The 15,493-nt window shown below is 38.9% G+C and overlaps 1 protein-coding gene across 3 annotated transcripts in view; it reads left to right on the top strand.

Annotated features, from left to right (window-relative positions):
- Positions 1-15,206, top strand: part of LOC143147485 (pseudouridylate synthase RPUSD2) — a 411,655-nt gene extending 396,449 nt beyond the window's left edge. For all 3 annotated transcript variants that reach the window (XM_076312737.1, XM_076312738.1, XM_076312739.1), the window contains 2 exons: positions 8,051-8,227; positions 9,874-15,206. In XM_076312737.1, coding sequence (XP_076168852.1) covers positions 8,051-8,227; positions 9,874-10,626 — 930 coding nt within the window. In that variant the 3' untranslated portion in view covers positions 10,627-15,206. The remainder of the gene's footprint in view (positions 1-8,050; positions 8,228-9,873) is intronic.
- The last annotated feature ends 287 nt before the right edge of the window (positions 15,207-15,493 follow it).

Genomic DNA, 15,493 nt, shown 5'->3' with positions numbered 1-15,493 from the left:
AATTATCATCGAAAAAAAATTTCAAAGCAGAACAGTAACGAATAAAGTTGTTTCTAATTTTTATAATCCGGAATGTAAATGAAATGCAAAATTTTTAAGATGGTTCGAACGATTTTTCAAAAATCAAGATTACTGCAATATACATTAATCGTCGAAGACAATTTTTAATTATACAATTGTGAATTCCAAGATTATTATCAAATTGTTCAATATGAAGCAAACCTAACAAGATAATTTTATTTCTTCTGTTTTATTCGACTTGTAAAAAATTCAACAGACACAGCAAATAAAACAAGCAAAGTCATTTGTCAACAAAGTACATATTAATCGTCGAAGACAATTTTTAATTACACAATTGTGAATTCCAAGATTATTGTCAAATTGTTCAATATGGAGCAAACCAACAAGACAATTTTATTTCTTCTGTTTTATTCGGCTTGTAAAAAATTCAACAGACACAACAAATAAAACAAGCAAAGTCATTTGTCAACAAAGTACATATTAATCGTCGAAGACAATTTTTAATTACACAATTGTGAATTCCAAGATTATTGTCAAATTGTTCAATATGGAGCAAACCTAACAAGATAATTTTATTTCTTCTGTTTTATTCGACTTGTAAAAAATTCAACAGACACCGCAAATAAAACGAACAAAGTCACTTCGATTCGGCAGAGAATTTGACACGAGCCAGTTTTTGTTTACCGTTCTTCGTTTAATTTATGAGTCTCCGTGCACGAAGCCAATGCCAAAGGGAAACTGTTGCAAAACTTTGGGTCACGCTTAATTACCATTCAGTCCATTCAGTTAATCGGCGTAAAAACATTTTCACGACCGTAAAATGATCATTTAATTACACGAGAAACAGTGGCCAACCAATTTTATTTCCCAGTCTTTTGTTTCGGTCCGAAACGCGTTGAAAAGTATGCATTAGATTTTACGATATATTCGATCGCCCGAATTTTCCTGTCTCCGTGACCACTGTAGCTTACAAATTGGAATTTAATTCGTCCACTCGTTTAATTTCATTCGCTGACAAATTAATATATTATTTACCAGCGAACACAAATTGTATTTACCATTATTAAATAATAATGTCAATTCAAGTATTTCGTTCTTGATTACCGAACGTTTCGACCGATTTATTCGTTGATCTTTGACAACGAAAAAAAGAGTTGTTTTGAAATACAATAAGAAATATATGACAAGGATTAGAGTAGTTATTTTTGTATAAATATCGAATAGTATACTATGGAGGTAAATTCTTGCGAAAAGATGAATGAATAATTATTAGTACATTATTAGTATTGTATTATTTTTTTATCGAACACCAATTTTGATTTAAACTTTTTCCAAATTAAATACACGACACTTGAACAAAAGTAGCTAACATTGTTCTTAATACGAGAGTTTCGATAACTTTGTGTATTAAATTCTTTTAGTTAATAAATTGTTTGTCAGACGAGGTCGGAAATATTTAAAAAAGATAATAAAACTTACTAAATTCGTTCGAAAGAAAATATCACTGAGTAGAAAATAAATTAGAAATCATAATGTTGCAGAAATGTATATTAAAATATCGAAGGTATAATATGTTAAAATTTACGAAATTTCTTTTTTCTAAATATTTAACATTCCCGTAACAGTGTAGATACGCCTCCATTTTACTTTTAATTTTTAATACCGCATTAAATGTGTACGTTCAGACTCGTATAACTGACAATAGTAACTGAACACTTCATACACTCGGTCACAATGTCAAATGCCGCTTAAAAGACATTTCGTTAAATCTCGACTTACGAAACTTGCACGCCCATTAAAATTCAAATTCTTTCGATCGCGCAGAGCCGGCCTTAACTTCGCAATCGTCCGTGAAAAAAAAAAGAAGAGGGACTCACTGAACAACAATGCTCGCCGCGAAGCAATCGCCTTAAAAAATTAAGTCCATCCCGAGTGCCTCTTAACGTGATAAAAAATAGTTTGACCTAAAAGACGAGGGCGGAACAGTGGGGGTTGGCGCAACATATAGAAGGTGTTCTTAAAATAAGTAGTGAACAAAAGTATTCTACTTGTTACGATTGTAAAAAATCTCGAGATGACAATAATATTGGAAGTATTAATTGCGTAAGAGAATTGCTCACAAACTAATTACGATTTAAACGTTACTAGAGAAAGAGGATACGCAGAAACAAATCCGTAAATGCTTTGCAAGTTACAAACCTCGAAACTTGTACATCGGTGGATAGATTTCGTCGCGCAAATAAAATGTTAAGTATAGAGATATTATTAAATACTGTTCAAGTTAAGTCATGGAACAGTAATCGTTAGATAAGAAATAATATGAAAAAATAATAATAGTTGAATAATATAACTTAATAATAATATAACTTTGAAAAGAAAACAATCTCGAATATGTGCTCGTAAGACATTCTTTTGTGATTACAGTGAGTACAGTGTTTTCAAAGTTTAACGAATTTGCAACTCTAATTTTAATTTGCAACATACGTTGATTTTTCGTGTAAATACAAATCGAACGTATGGAATAAAATTTATTCGCGCGAAGCTCCGTTTCCGTGGAAAACGATTTTTGAAATTAATGAAGTACACTGAGGTTAAGTGGAACATGGCAAACATTTCTCTCCGTACACGCTATTTCTACTTAGGTTAATGTTATCTGTTCTAACTTTAATAGTTCCAACCAGTTAGAAGGTTGTAAGACCGATGGAAAATGGACAATATTATACCAGAACCAATATTTGCCAAAATTAATTGTTTCTCATCTCTTGGCAAATTTTCGAAATCGATTTTCGAGAAAATGGAAGAAATATATATATTGAGTTGTTCGTAAAGTAATTTCATTTTTCAAAATGGAGAATATCTAATTCAATAAAATGTTTATACGCTCTAAAAAAATCGTGTTTCATTTTCACTAAAAAAAAAAAAAAAAAAAAAACGAAATGACTTCCCGAACAATATTTTACAATTTCGATTTATTTTATACGAAAAATCGTACTTCCTCCTCGATTGTATTGCATGTTTTTTTCCCACCCTGTATATTTGCCTGGGGCTCGACAGTGATTGGGTCAAGCATATAGGGAACGAAAAGAAGGAGACTCACCGAGAAACGAGAAGAATAAAGACAGGATTATCCGGGGAATCGAGTGACTCTCGTTGTCAGCCAACTGTCAGCGCGTCTTTACGAGCCGCTACTTCCTGTTTATTATCCCGTTTATTTGTCGTTCACGCCTTAAATAGTTCCTACCGACGACCAAGGATATCCGAACGAGTCGTTCTTCAAACAAGTCCTTTCGAATTTATTGCTATGTTCCTCCCAAGGATCTGCAAGCTCCCGAATCTATAGACCACAAGTGTTTCTTTTCTCGACATGGAGTGAAAGCTTTTTATAGTGACGTTAACACTAGAACTACCAAATTTGAACTGTTTCGAACTTCTTCTTAAAATTACTCGATTACCTATAGATTATAAGTAATTCTTTTCTCGTTAACACTAGAACTACCAAAAGTATCAATTTGAACTATTTCAAATTTCTTTTTATAATTACCCAATTACCTATAGACCACAAGTAATTCTTTTCTCGTTAACACTAGAACTACCAAAAGTATCAATTTGAACTGTTTCAAATTTCTTTTTATAATTACCCAATTACCTATAGACCACAAGTAATTCTTTTCTCGTTAACACTAGAACTACCAAAAGTATCAATTTGAATTGTTTCAAATTTCTTTTTATAATTACTCAATTCCCTATAGATCACAAGTAATTCTTTTCTCGTTAACACTAGAACTACCAAAGTATCAATTTAAACTGTTTCAAATTTCTTTTTATAATTACTCAATTACCATAGACCACAAGTGTCTCTTCCCTCGTTATGGAGTGAAAGCTTTTTATGGGAACGTTAACACTAGAACTACCAAAAGTATCAATTTGACCTGTTTCAAAATTCTTTTTAAAATTACTTAATTATTAACGGTGTGTTTCCTTATAATATTCGTGGACAATTATTGAAATAGACAATTAATGGTGCTTGTAAATTAATTTGCCCTTTCCTCATCTAACCTTGAGAACACTTATGTGATCTGAGAAGCAGATCGATGTTGATTACATTCTTGCAAGTTTCGTGCAGGATGATTAATTTGTTAAGAAATAATTAGGTTTTCTAAGAATTTTTTCAATGGAGAATTTGGTGTTATTGAATTTAGAAATAATTCTTTTAGAATTTGTCCTATTATTAATAGTGTACTTTCTGGAGAAATGTTATTACATTTAGATATGTTGATAATCATTGAAAATGTGTTCGAAGATTTTGTGAATTGCTTTATACGGAGATTTTATTATTGTGAAAATTAGAAAAAGTCGAGTGTAGGTTGTAATTCTTGTGAAAATTGCAAATTAGAGATCGAGATTGGGAATTGAAGATACTTCAAATATTTTTTACTCCAAGGAGATTGTAATTTCACTGAAATTTTAGATAATCAGATTAGTCGATAAATTAGTTAATATTACATTTAAAATATCCGTCTTTGATCATATTCGCCTTAATTTTTCCATTAGAAGCAAATTTTCCCTCGTCTGGCCAGGAACGATCTTATTCTACTTTGAGATTAAAGACCTGAGAACATTTTTATTTCCCTTTAATTCTCTTTCTCATTATAATTAAGTCAACTAATTTACTAGCGCTACGGTACAAAATAAGCGTCGAGGAATAAAAAAAAGAAACATTTTAAATCAAATATAGAAAATATCGTAAAAGTCATTAATTATACCACCACTTCTCCAAAACAATTTACAGTAGTATTTATCTGTTTCCCAAAATCGTTCAAATAACTTCAGATATTTAAAAAATCTTGTCTCGTGTGTACAGAAAGCTCAATGATATTAACAAAACAAGTATCACAACTAATTTTATGTTACATTGAATATTTCGCATTATTTTATTGCCTGAAATATTTTCTGTATTTGCAGGCAATTAAAATATTGTTTTCCATACAAGTCAACGTAGTAATCTCTCGACGATACGAATAATTCCCACTGCTGTTAAAAATATTACGATCAGGAATAAAAATAACAATATTCTCAATAAATCTTCGCAAGAGTATTATCAACGAATCAGCGAAACTTTTCCGATGAAAATGAGTCCAAACACGACCATATTCTCATTACTTTGAATTACATGCATCAAAAAAAATTTCAAAAATTCTTCAAAAATTTTTCAAAAAATGTATAATTAAAAGTAGTCGGAATAAGGTCGTGTTTGGACTCATTTTCACCGTAAAAACCTCAGCAATTCACTAACACTACTCTCCCCGATATCAAGCAACAAATATACAAATTTTCATCGCGTTATTAAATTTCCTCGCGTGCTTCGTCCTTTTTGGTTGCAAGTAGTACGCACGGCACTCAACCACAGACCGAAATAGTAAATGTCAGACTAAAATAGTAGATTAATATCCCTACCTAGATATAACAAGGGACGGATAAATATACATTCATATCTACCAATTATCCCAAGGAAACAGATCCCCTAATTTTCCAACCTACTCGATCACCCTTTTCTCCCTACTGCATCGAATAATCGAAGAATCTACTTTAAAAAATTCTTTTTTCCTTTTATTTCTTCGCATCAAGTATCCCCTATCAATTACCTATGTAGTCACCCAACACTCGTTCAAGTGATCAAATTCGTGTCCCTGTATTTTGAGAAACGAAATTGTATCGAAGAAACATTAGGTTACGAAGGCTCACGTGGGTGTTCCATGGCTACCTTACCTTCTCGATCCCTGTCCCTCTAGCTCGTATCATTTATTAAAGGCTCGTTCAACGACGCGAAACGATCCCTCTTTCGTCGGTGGTCGAACTCTCGGTTTTTCGGATGGACTGTTCCGAATTAGCCTATGTGTCCACAACTGGAGAACTGGGCACGTACATCGACATCGGTCCAGCAAACGCTGCGGCGGTCGAATCGCTTCCCTTTGTCGGGGGCCAATCGGTTTTCTTTCTGTTGTTCCAAATGGCCGGGAGAAATGGGTCGTGTCACGCGGCCGCGATCGCGTGTACCTACCGTGTTTGCAGGTGCGTTCTCGTGTGTGCACGTGCACGACGCGTCGTTACTCTGCTCGGACGGTTTGCACGTGACCACGGTAATATTCTAATGGCCCGATGGAATTGCCCGAGCTTAGGCTCGGATTTCATTCGATGGAACAAACGCCGCACCTTTTAATTTCCAGTAAACTGCAGGTTCGAGCGTTGCGGTCACTTTGGCCGATGAACCGATCTTTCTATTGGCTCGTTCGGTGCCAACTGGGATACTTTTTGTACCAACAATTTTCGACTCGCTGAAACTTTTATACCTTAGAGTTTTTGGCAATGCTGAAACGCATCTCGTAGGAATTTTTATAGATTTTCAACATTTTTTAGTTTTTCAAACGATTCGATGTAAGATCTTGATAGATTTTGAGAATTTTTTATTTTTTCGATTGATTCGAAGTAAGATTTTGAGAATTTTTTATTTTTCTAGCTGTGTCAAAGTAGAATTTTTATTTATTTTTTCAGTTGTTTCGAAATAGAATTTTGATAAATTTTCAGCATTTTTTATTTTTCTAGCTGTTTCGAAATAGAATTTTGATAAATTTTCAGAATTTTTTATTTTACAACTGCTTTTGAAGATACAAGAAATATTTCTTAATTCGATTTAGTAGTCTTTGGCGAAGGCATGTAAAAGTTTATTTCGATTATAAGTTATTGCAGAAAATGTAGCAGTATTATTCACGTAGCGCTGGAATTAATAAAGATTGAAAAATTCTTCGAGATGCGTTTAAATATCACTAAAGATTACAACATTGTACACGCAGTTCGAAAATATTACTCCAAGAACTATGTTGGCATTTAATGGAGGCTATTAAAAATAGGTGTCTGTTCGAATAATTTATAAGTGTACGAATGCCACGAATAAACTTCGAATATTTGAGTAATGGAATATCGTTTCTCGAATATTTGAATTATCGAAAATCTGAATTATTGAATACTCGAATATTTGATTATCGAATACTCGAATATTTGAATTATCGAAAATCTGAATTGTTGAATACTCGAATATTTGAATTATCGAATACTCGAATATCTGAATTTTCGAATACTCGAATAGTTAAATTATCGAATACTCGAATACTCGAATATTTGAATGATCGAATACTCGAATGTTTGAATTATCGATTACTCGAATATTTGAATTATCGAATACTCGAATATCTAAATTATTGAATACTCGAATGTCTGAATTATCGAATACTCGAATATTTGAATATTCGAATGTACGAGTATGCGAATATTATCTTTCGAATATTATATTAAAACAGTATGTAGTTTTTTCAACTCAAAACAACTCGAACAGTTCACATTAAATTGTACAAATACTACGATTACTCAGACACGTATTCGAATAATATCTGAATCATATTCGTCGCATACTCGAATCATCGAAATGTTCGAATATTCGAATACAAAAAAAAAGAAGTATATCCTATACGACCGTCACATCTAAAAAGGTTAAATTAATTCTTAGATCTCTTTACAGTAGAACGAGTACAAAAGTTACAAGACCAAAGCTGCTCGAGTTGTCCATTGTTTGAACAATTCGAATCGACCGAGAAGAATATCCTCGATAAAATTGCAAACCCTCCAAGAGTCCACGGAAACGAGACCGAATAACGATTTTCAGATATTTGTACGTAGATTTCGAAGAACTTCCAAGTCGCTCGTATCTCAAAAGTTGAAGACGGTCGACCTACTAATGGCCAAAGGAACGAGCGGTATGCGTTTCACGAAATTGGCCGAATGTCTCGAAACCAGGCTTCAGAAACACAAGGAAATCCTTTCCCGCTCCAGCTTACTCTGCTTTTCTTTTAAAGTGTTTCCACTCGGTATACGGTAGCATCGATATCGCAATCCTTTCTAACTCATCACAGTCCCCTCCTTCAAACTTTCGTTTCTGGTTCTCACGATGAATAAATGAAATCAAATCTTGGGATTCCAGGTGCACCCGTGTGGACGATACCGGCACAACACCGTCGTCTTCATCCTGGCGAAGGAGTACAATCTGAAGAACCTCAGGACGATCCACAGGCTGGACAGACTGACCAGTGGTATTCTCCTTTTCGGTAGGACGCCGAAGAAGGCGAGGCAGATGGAGCACCAAATAAGAAACCGACAGGTTCGTTTCGTAACGTTGGTATGCGAGGGAAACCGATCGAGAACGATCGAAGTTTCTACTGAATCTTCAAACGACGATGATGAGGTTCACGAATGGAACGCAAGATCCCAGAATGCCTTCGTTCGAATGGAGAAAAGACACCATTAGGGAGAAACTGTCGCGATGCATTAGAATCAATTTGTGGTTGGACACCTGCTCGTGAAAGTATCGGGAACGTCGGTGTTGAATTGGAAATCATCCGAGTTCTGTTCAGACCTGTACAGGCTCTCTGCAAATTGGGTAGTGGAAATTCATCGACTTGTGAAAATAATGTGAACCCGTGTTTACCATTGGAGGTACTCTGTCACGAGAAATGGGTAGAATAATCAAAATTCTTTTGAAATATAAAATAGAGGAATGGATAGGTTTGGTAGAACCTACTCAGTCACCTGGACTAAAGGTTCACTTGGAATTGGGGTTATAGGGTAAACCTGTGTTTATCATTGGAGGTACTCTGTCACGAGAAACGGATAGAATAATCAAAATTTTTTTGAAATATAAAATAGAGGAATGGATAGGTTTGGTAGAACCTTCTCAGTCACCTGGACTAAAGGTTCACTTGGAATTGGGGTTATAGGGTAAACCTGTGTTTATCATTGGAGGTACTCTGTCACGAGAAATGGATAGAATAATCAAAATTCTTTTGAAATATAAAATAGAGGAATGGATAGGTTTGATAGAACCTACTCAGTCATCTGGGCTAAAGGTTCACTTAGAATGCAGTTTATTAAAAGATTGAATGAGTTCTTGTATTAAAATATAGATCTCATACTAAAGTGTAGATCTCGTACTGGAATATAGTTCTCGTACTAGGATATAGTTTCCTAGTTCACTAGTCATATGAAATCAAAATTATTACCTTAACTTAAGGTTAGAGTCTCAAGGGCTGAATGAAACAATCGATACAAATTGTCTCTTGAAAGTACGAGCAACGCCATTTTGACTTTTGGTAACTTAAATAGACGTCACCTGAAACTTCGTCCCTCACAGTACTGGAAGCCTCGTTATTAGTTGTAGGATCTCGAGTCAAAGTGGCGCGAACTTCAGCCAGAAGTGTGTTTAAGACTGCAAAAATGGCCGCCGTTAGTTACTGCCATCTGTTAGTAGCACAAAGAAGTTGCGTCTTAGAAAAATGAAATAGAAAACTAATGCTATACAACAATATATTTGAAGAAAACTATTCGATTTATTTGCAACTCAAAAATCCTTCTCGTTTGTACGAAAGGATACACTTTTTTGTGCTCTTAGTACCAAAAATACTCTTTATACAAACTATTAGGTTGTTCGAAAAGTAATTTCGTTTTCCAAAATGGAGAATATGTAATTTAATAAAATGTTTATACTCTAAAAAAATCGTGTTTCATTTTCACCAAAAAAAAAAAAAACGAAATGACTTTCCGAACAACCCAATAGTTAACGATATACTTCTGGTAAGTTTGATTCAAAAAAAAGTTAGGTTAGATTACTACTCAGTCGAGATTTCAGCCTGCCAATCATAATTAATCTCAACCTTTCCACTCTACCTCCAAGTCCCCTACCATCGATTGTAAGAACCCTAGCTACGAAAGTCTGCCCCAAAGCTAACCCCAAAAATTCTCCAATTCCAGGTTCACAAGCAGTACGTGTGTCGAGTGGAGGGTGAGTTCCCCGAGGATGAGGTGGTCTGCTCCGAGCCGATCGAGGTGGTGTCCTACAAGATCGGTGTGTGCAAGGTGTCCGAGAAGGGCAAGGACTGCGTGACCCCCTTCAAGCGTCTCAGCTACAACGGCAAGTCGTCTGTGGTGCTGTGCAAGCCCCAAACTGGCCGGATGCATCAGATCCGCGTGCACCTTCAGTTCCTGGGCTACCCGGTGGTGAACGACCCACTCTACAACCACGTAGTATTCGGGCCGCAAAAGGGTAAGGGTGGTAACATCGGGAAAACGGACGAGGAACTGGTGAAGGACCTGATCAGCATCCACAACGCGGAGAACTGGCTGGGGATGGACGGTGACTCGGAGATGAGTCTGTTCAAGCCGAAGCTGGACATGGAGGACCGTGTGCTGAGCAACGACAAGGACGGCTCGTCGCCGTCATCGACACCTGGTCTGGGCGAGGAGGAGCAACAACAACAACAGGAACCGTCGCTGAAGGTGACGGTGGGCACCCAGACTGGTTTGGAGCCGCCTGATTCCAGCTTCGCGAACGACAAGATGACGGTCGACCCGCACTGCTACGAGTGCAAAGTGAAGTACAGAGACCCGAAGCCCTGCGATCTGGTGATGTATCTTCACGCGTGGCGCTACTGCGGCCCCGGCTGGGAGTACGAGACTCCGCTCCCCGCGTGGGCGGCCAGCGATTGGGTCGAGGAGGACCGATAGTTCCGGTTCGGGAGACCATCATCGAGCGGACGAGCTGTCATCACCCTTCGTACCCCTTTTTGATATCCTTACCCCGTGCCTTCCATCCGCCAGCGAGCGATCTCGACCATCGTACATGTACCCCACCCCTGCGACCGGGTCGCTGGACTCGCGATGAGACCTCGACGTTGGTCATCGACGAGCCGAGTGTCCGCGCCAGGTGTCTGCGTCCGATTCCGAGGCACCGAGAGACGAACCTGTCCCGGTTGCGGTGATGTCTCCGTAAGTGGCAGTTCGTGACTACTCCGTTGGGGTTACCAGGTCCTCTGCTATCACTCAGCATTTTCGTGTCATCGACTGGAACTGAAGTAGAAGGAACTATGTGGGAACAAACTCCCAAAGGTTTCCACTTGTGATGTAAGAAAAACTCCAGCCAATCGCTATGTGGTGGCAGAGAACCTGACATACCTGCTACTCTGCAAATGGCAGAGACTACTCTTGTGGGAATACCAGGTTTCCTGCTACTGCTCTGACATTGCACTTCCATGCCATTGGCTGGAACAAGAAAAGTAGAGAGGAAACGAGACCCAAAGGCCTTCCCTCGGTGATGTAAGAAAAAATTCCAGCCAATCGCTGCGTGGTAGCTGAGAACCTGATATCCCTGCTACTCTACAAGTGGCAAAGACTACTCTTGTGGGGATGCCAGGTTTCCTGCTACCCCTCTGATACAGCACTTCCATACCATTTGCTGGAACAAGAGTAGTAGAGAAGGAGGCCTCCCTTCGGTGATGTAAGAGGAATTCTAACCAGTAGCTGTACGGTAACAGGTAACCTGGCATCCCTGCTACTTTGTAACTAACAGTTACCTATCTTTACTCAACATGGAGAGTAGGGATAGCGATGTTGGAACGATCGTTTTCACTAATTGAGAATCGTATACTCTTCTGTAACTGGCACTGAGCTGTCCCGGAATACCGCCACGTACGGAGACGTTACTGTACTTCGAATTTCTCCCGAATCCCCCCATCCCAGGTCCACGCCAGGGTCCTAACAGCTGTTGAGCAACGAGGGAGCTAGATACGTACGCTTCGGCGACTGATTTGGCTCTGGGTTCATGCGTTGTCGATGGATTCGAATCGGGGAGGTATTCCCACTCATTGTCCCGCGGAGGATCACACGAGAGGTCAAACCGTCAGCCTGGTACGGGACGATGGAACGATTCCAGCTGGTTCTATAAACGGGTCGGTCGAAAAGTCACTGTCACCGGAGCGCACGAGAGAAGATTGATGCAACCGTCAGCCGCGGTAGCCGAGATGGATCGTATCGTTCGTATTCTTCATTTATGACGTGGACAAGAACGAGAAGAGGCTTACGCTCCTTTCTATTTCTATGGCCGCGTGTCGAGGACGAAATTGGCCGCCTCAGATCTCGAAGGGTAGCTAGCCTACGGGCAAGCTACTTTCATGAATTTTCTATTCGAGAACCGAGGCAGGGGACTACTCTCGACTCTTGGACACTAATTTCCAGCTTCTTTTACACCCCCTACCCGATTCTAGGAACCGTCGACTGGTAAAGCAGTGTCGATATAGGTCACACTGTTCCCCGCACTTACGAAAATCAATTATCCAAAACATTGCCTACCCTCTGTCTCTCCTTCTTTCGAAGTTGATCTATCATCGATGTAGCTACAGTCTCGCGTTACGTTCCATCTGTTCTTTCAATCGAGACCTCGAAACTCTGCTCTGCCAGTCGGGGGTTCATCGACACGCTTCAGCAATTGGACTCATAGACGGATCTCGTACTTCGATCGTAAATCACCTACCCTTCTTGTACGCGGATTTCGCGAGCCAACGAGAACAAACGTGACGACGTTGCGTCGCGCGGAGCATCGACGATCACCATCACGGGGCTATTGATTTCGTCTCTCGTCAACTCGACCGATTTACTTGCCCAACGAACGTCTCAAACCGAACCGAACCAGCCACCGTTCACGAGTGTGTCCTTTCGTAACCGGAGTGCAGAGAGTCGTTAACCAAACAAAGGAGTAATCGTCGTCGACTGGCGTTCAGTGATCATCCTCGAGAGCCGCGCAGGCAAAGGGGGCTGTCGTAGGAAACTGCAATAGAAACGCGTCTATTTTTATGGCTGATTATATATATATATACATACACATACACATATACAGGAAACTAAATAGTGGCGCAGGTCCAGCGGCAGGGGTCTCCGACGATAAGCGTGATCTTGCCAGAGGATAGCCAACGATCATGCCAAAGAGCGAGCGCGTCCGGCAAGAGAGAGAGAGAGAGAGAGAGACAGAGAGAGAGAGACAGAGAGAGAGACAGAGAGCTTCACTTCAACCATATCGTGTACGTGTACCTTGTTCCAGCGCGTCCGAACCAACCGCGGCGTAGCGGCAGGGACTTGCAACAAGTACAATCGAACCGAGTGTGAAATAACGAAGATTAAGGTCGTACATTATTTTGCTACGAGTCACGTTCGGCTTCTCCAGCGGGGCTATACATAAGGTTTTATCGTGTGCCGGATTGTCCGTGACCGGCGACGGGAAACAGGGACCTACCATCCGGCTGAAAAAAAGAATACACTTGAGGGAAATGCTACCGAAACTTATCCCGATAGAGGGAAACACTATCTACCATACGGTGGAAGAGTTTGCGTTTACTACAGTCGGTGCGAAATCAATTGGCTGCTCAAGGTCACCGGTGACCACCATCCACCATAACACGTGGACAGTCGATGTCCACCATCCACCATGACACTGTAATCCGAACAAGACCAATGTGGTTGTTCAAGGTCGTCGAGGTTCACCCACACCGTAACATTGAGTGTTTCCGTTACGAAAGGGAGAGAATTAAATTGTGTGGTGGGGATACCTCGGTGACCTTGAGCAGTTGATTGATTTCCGTATCTAACGGAAATGCACACCATTTTAATCACTTGTTTGAAAATTGACTAATGTATCAGTGTTTTTGTTTATTGAAGTTCAAATGAGATCAATGTAGTCACTCGAGGTCATCGAGGTTCACCCCCACCATAACACTAAGGAGTGACTCCACTATGAAGAATAGAGAATCAAACGATACGGCGAAGGAACCTCGGTGACCTTGAACGGTCAATTCATGTCGTTTTGACTGTAGTGTCGCACAAAAATGTACGCAGTTTTTATTGGGCGTTTAAGTAGTAACCAGATGTATCGAGTCTCGTAGATACTATAATCGGAACGAAATCAATTGGCCACTTGAGGTCGATACAAGTTATCCCCACCATATTATTTAACCTCACTGTTATATTTTTCGCCGTTTGGCACAATCACGCCCTCTGTCTTTCGAATAGAGCGGCGAACTAATATTCTCTAAGAGTATAGAATGGTGTGTATGGCGTGATTTGCAGTAAAGAAAGTGACCTTGAGCGGCTAATTGAGTTTGACTCGACTGTAGCAATAAAATATATGCATAACGCGTATAACAGTATCAAAACTTGATGAAACATTTATTTACTTAGTTCACGAATACAAAAATGAGATCGTTAAGACCTTGAATACGAGTGAAAATTAATGTCGAATTAAAATTGATACTCTCTTGAGGTGCCTGGAATATTAGAATCCAACTTCGCCAACCATCGATCAAGTAGGTTCTTTTTCAACCTGACTGTAGATCCCTTTAATGTGTGACAGTACGTTCACGCAATGGGTCAAAGATGGCGCCACTCGAACGGAGTTAATGTTCCGTATATCGCAATAATTCTTGCCTTCTTCTGTATCGTGTAAAATTTTTTGCTAAAACCAAATCAAACTTGTCACCCGGTGAAGCGTCTTTGGCTCACGCTTGTACTCGTGTACCAGTATCTCGTGGCGACCCTGTCAAATGTAATCAACGTTCTACTATACCATGTAAACGGATTACGAGATTGATGGTAGCCAACGAGATTACGCGAAGGGAACAAAAACCTCCTTTTCTATGAACACTTTGTAATAACCGCGAAACCTGAATAAAGAATAAGGCAATAAGGCGATAATCAATTTGATCGAACGATGAGGATGAGATATTCAAGGTTATCTATACATTTCCCGTTGCCCCTCACGATTAAGAGCGAGACGCAAAACAGAGAGAGGTGGACAGAGATTTTTAGGTATATAGAGGTAGGAGGGAGATAACGTAACAACGGACCTATCATAAAAGACAGTGTGTGCGCTTACTAACTCACCGGGATATCTTGTCGGGAGCGCAAGTTATTCCGAATGTAATGGCTAGCTTAATTTTATTTAAGTAAACTAACTTGATATTGACAAAAGAAAAACACACAAAAAAAAAATGGAAAAACAAAAGAGGAACGAAACTCTAAAAGACAGTCCCGATCAAAATGGCAACAGAGAGAAAAAACATCGGTCTGTGAATCGAGCGAGCGCTTTTGTATGTATATACATATATATATATTTGTATTGTATACGATATACATATATATTGTATACGCACATTGTACCGTATCCGAGCGACATTATTATCTGTACTGTAGTCAGCGGAACGTTAGAGCTAGAGAATTTTTTCTTGTATAATGGACGAATAAATGCAAAGTATCGTTCGGTATATGCCTTGCTCGATATTCTTATTCCGACCTCGTCTCCTCGATCGATCCAACCCCCGACGCTTCAACCTTGAAAAACCATTATTTTTAAATTTACATAATGTACAAAAAAATCAATTAAATATTGCCTTCTATTCAACAACAATATACAAATTCAAGAAAAACTACACACCGCAAAAGAATCGTTTTCTGAAAAAATTGTTAAAATTTCAACCAATAAAATCGCACAAATGTTTCCGAGGACACGACACTCCTCTACTTTCTCTTCTATTGCTATGTACAAATACAC

This window comes from Ptiloglossa arizonensis, chromosome 5 (genome assembly GCF_051014685.1).
Source record: "Ptiloglossa arizonensis isolate GNS036 chromosome 5, iyPtiAriz1_principal, whole genome shotgun sequence".
Lineage (NCBI taxonomy): Eukaryota > Metazoa > Arthropoda > Insecta > Hymenoptera > Colletidae > Ptiloglossa > Ptiloglossa arizonensis.
This window is presented reverse-complemented; position numbering and strand designations above follow the sequence as displayed.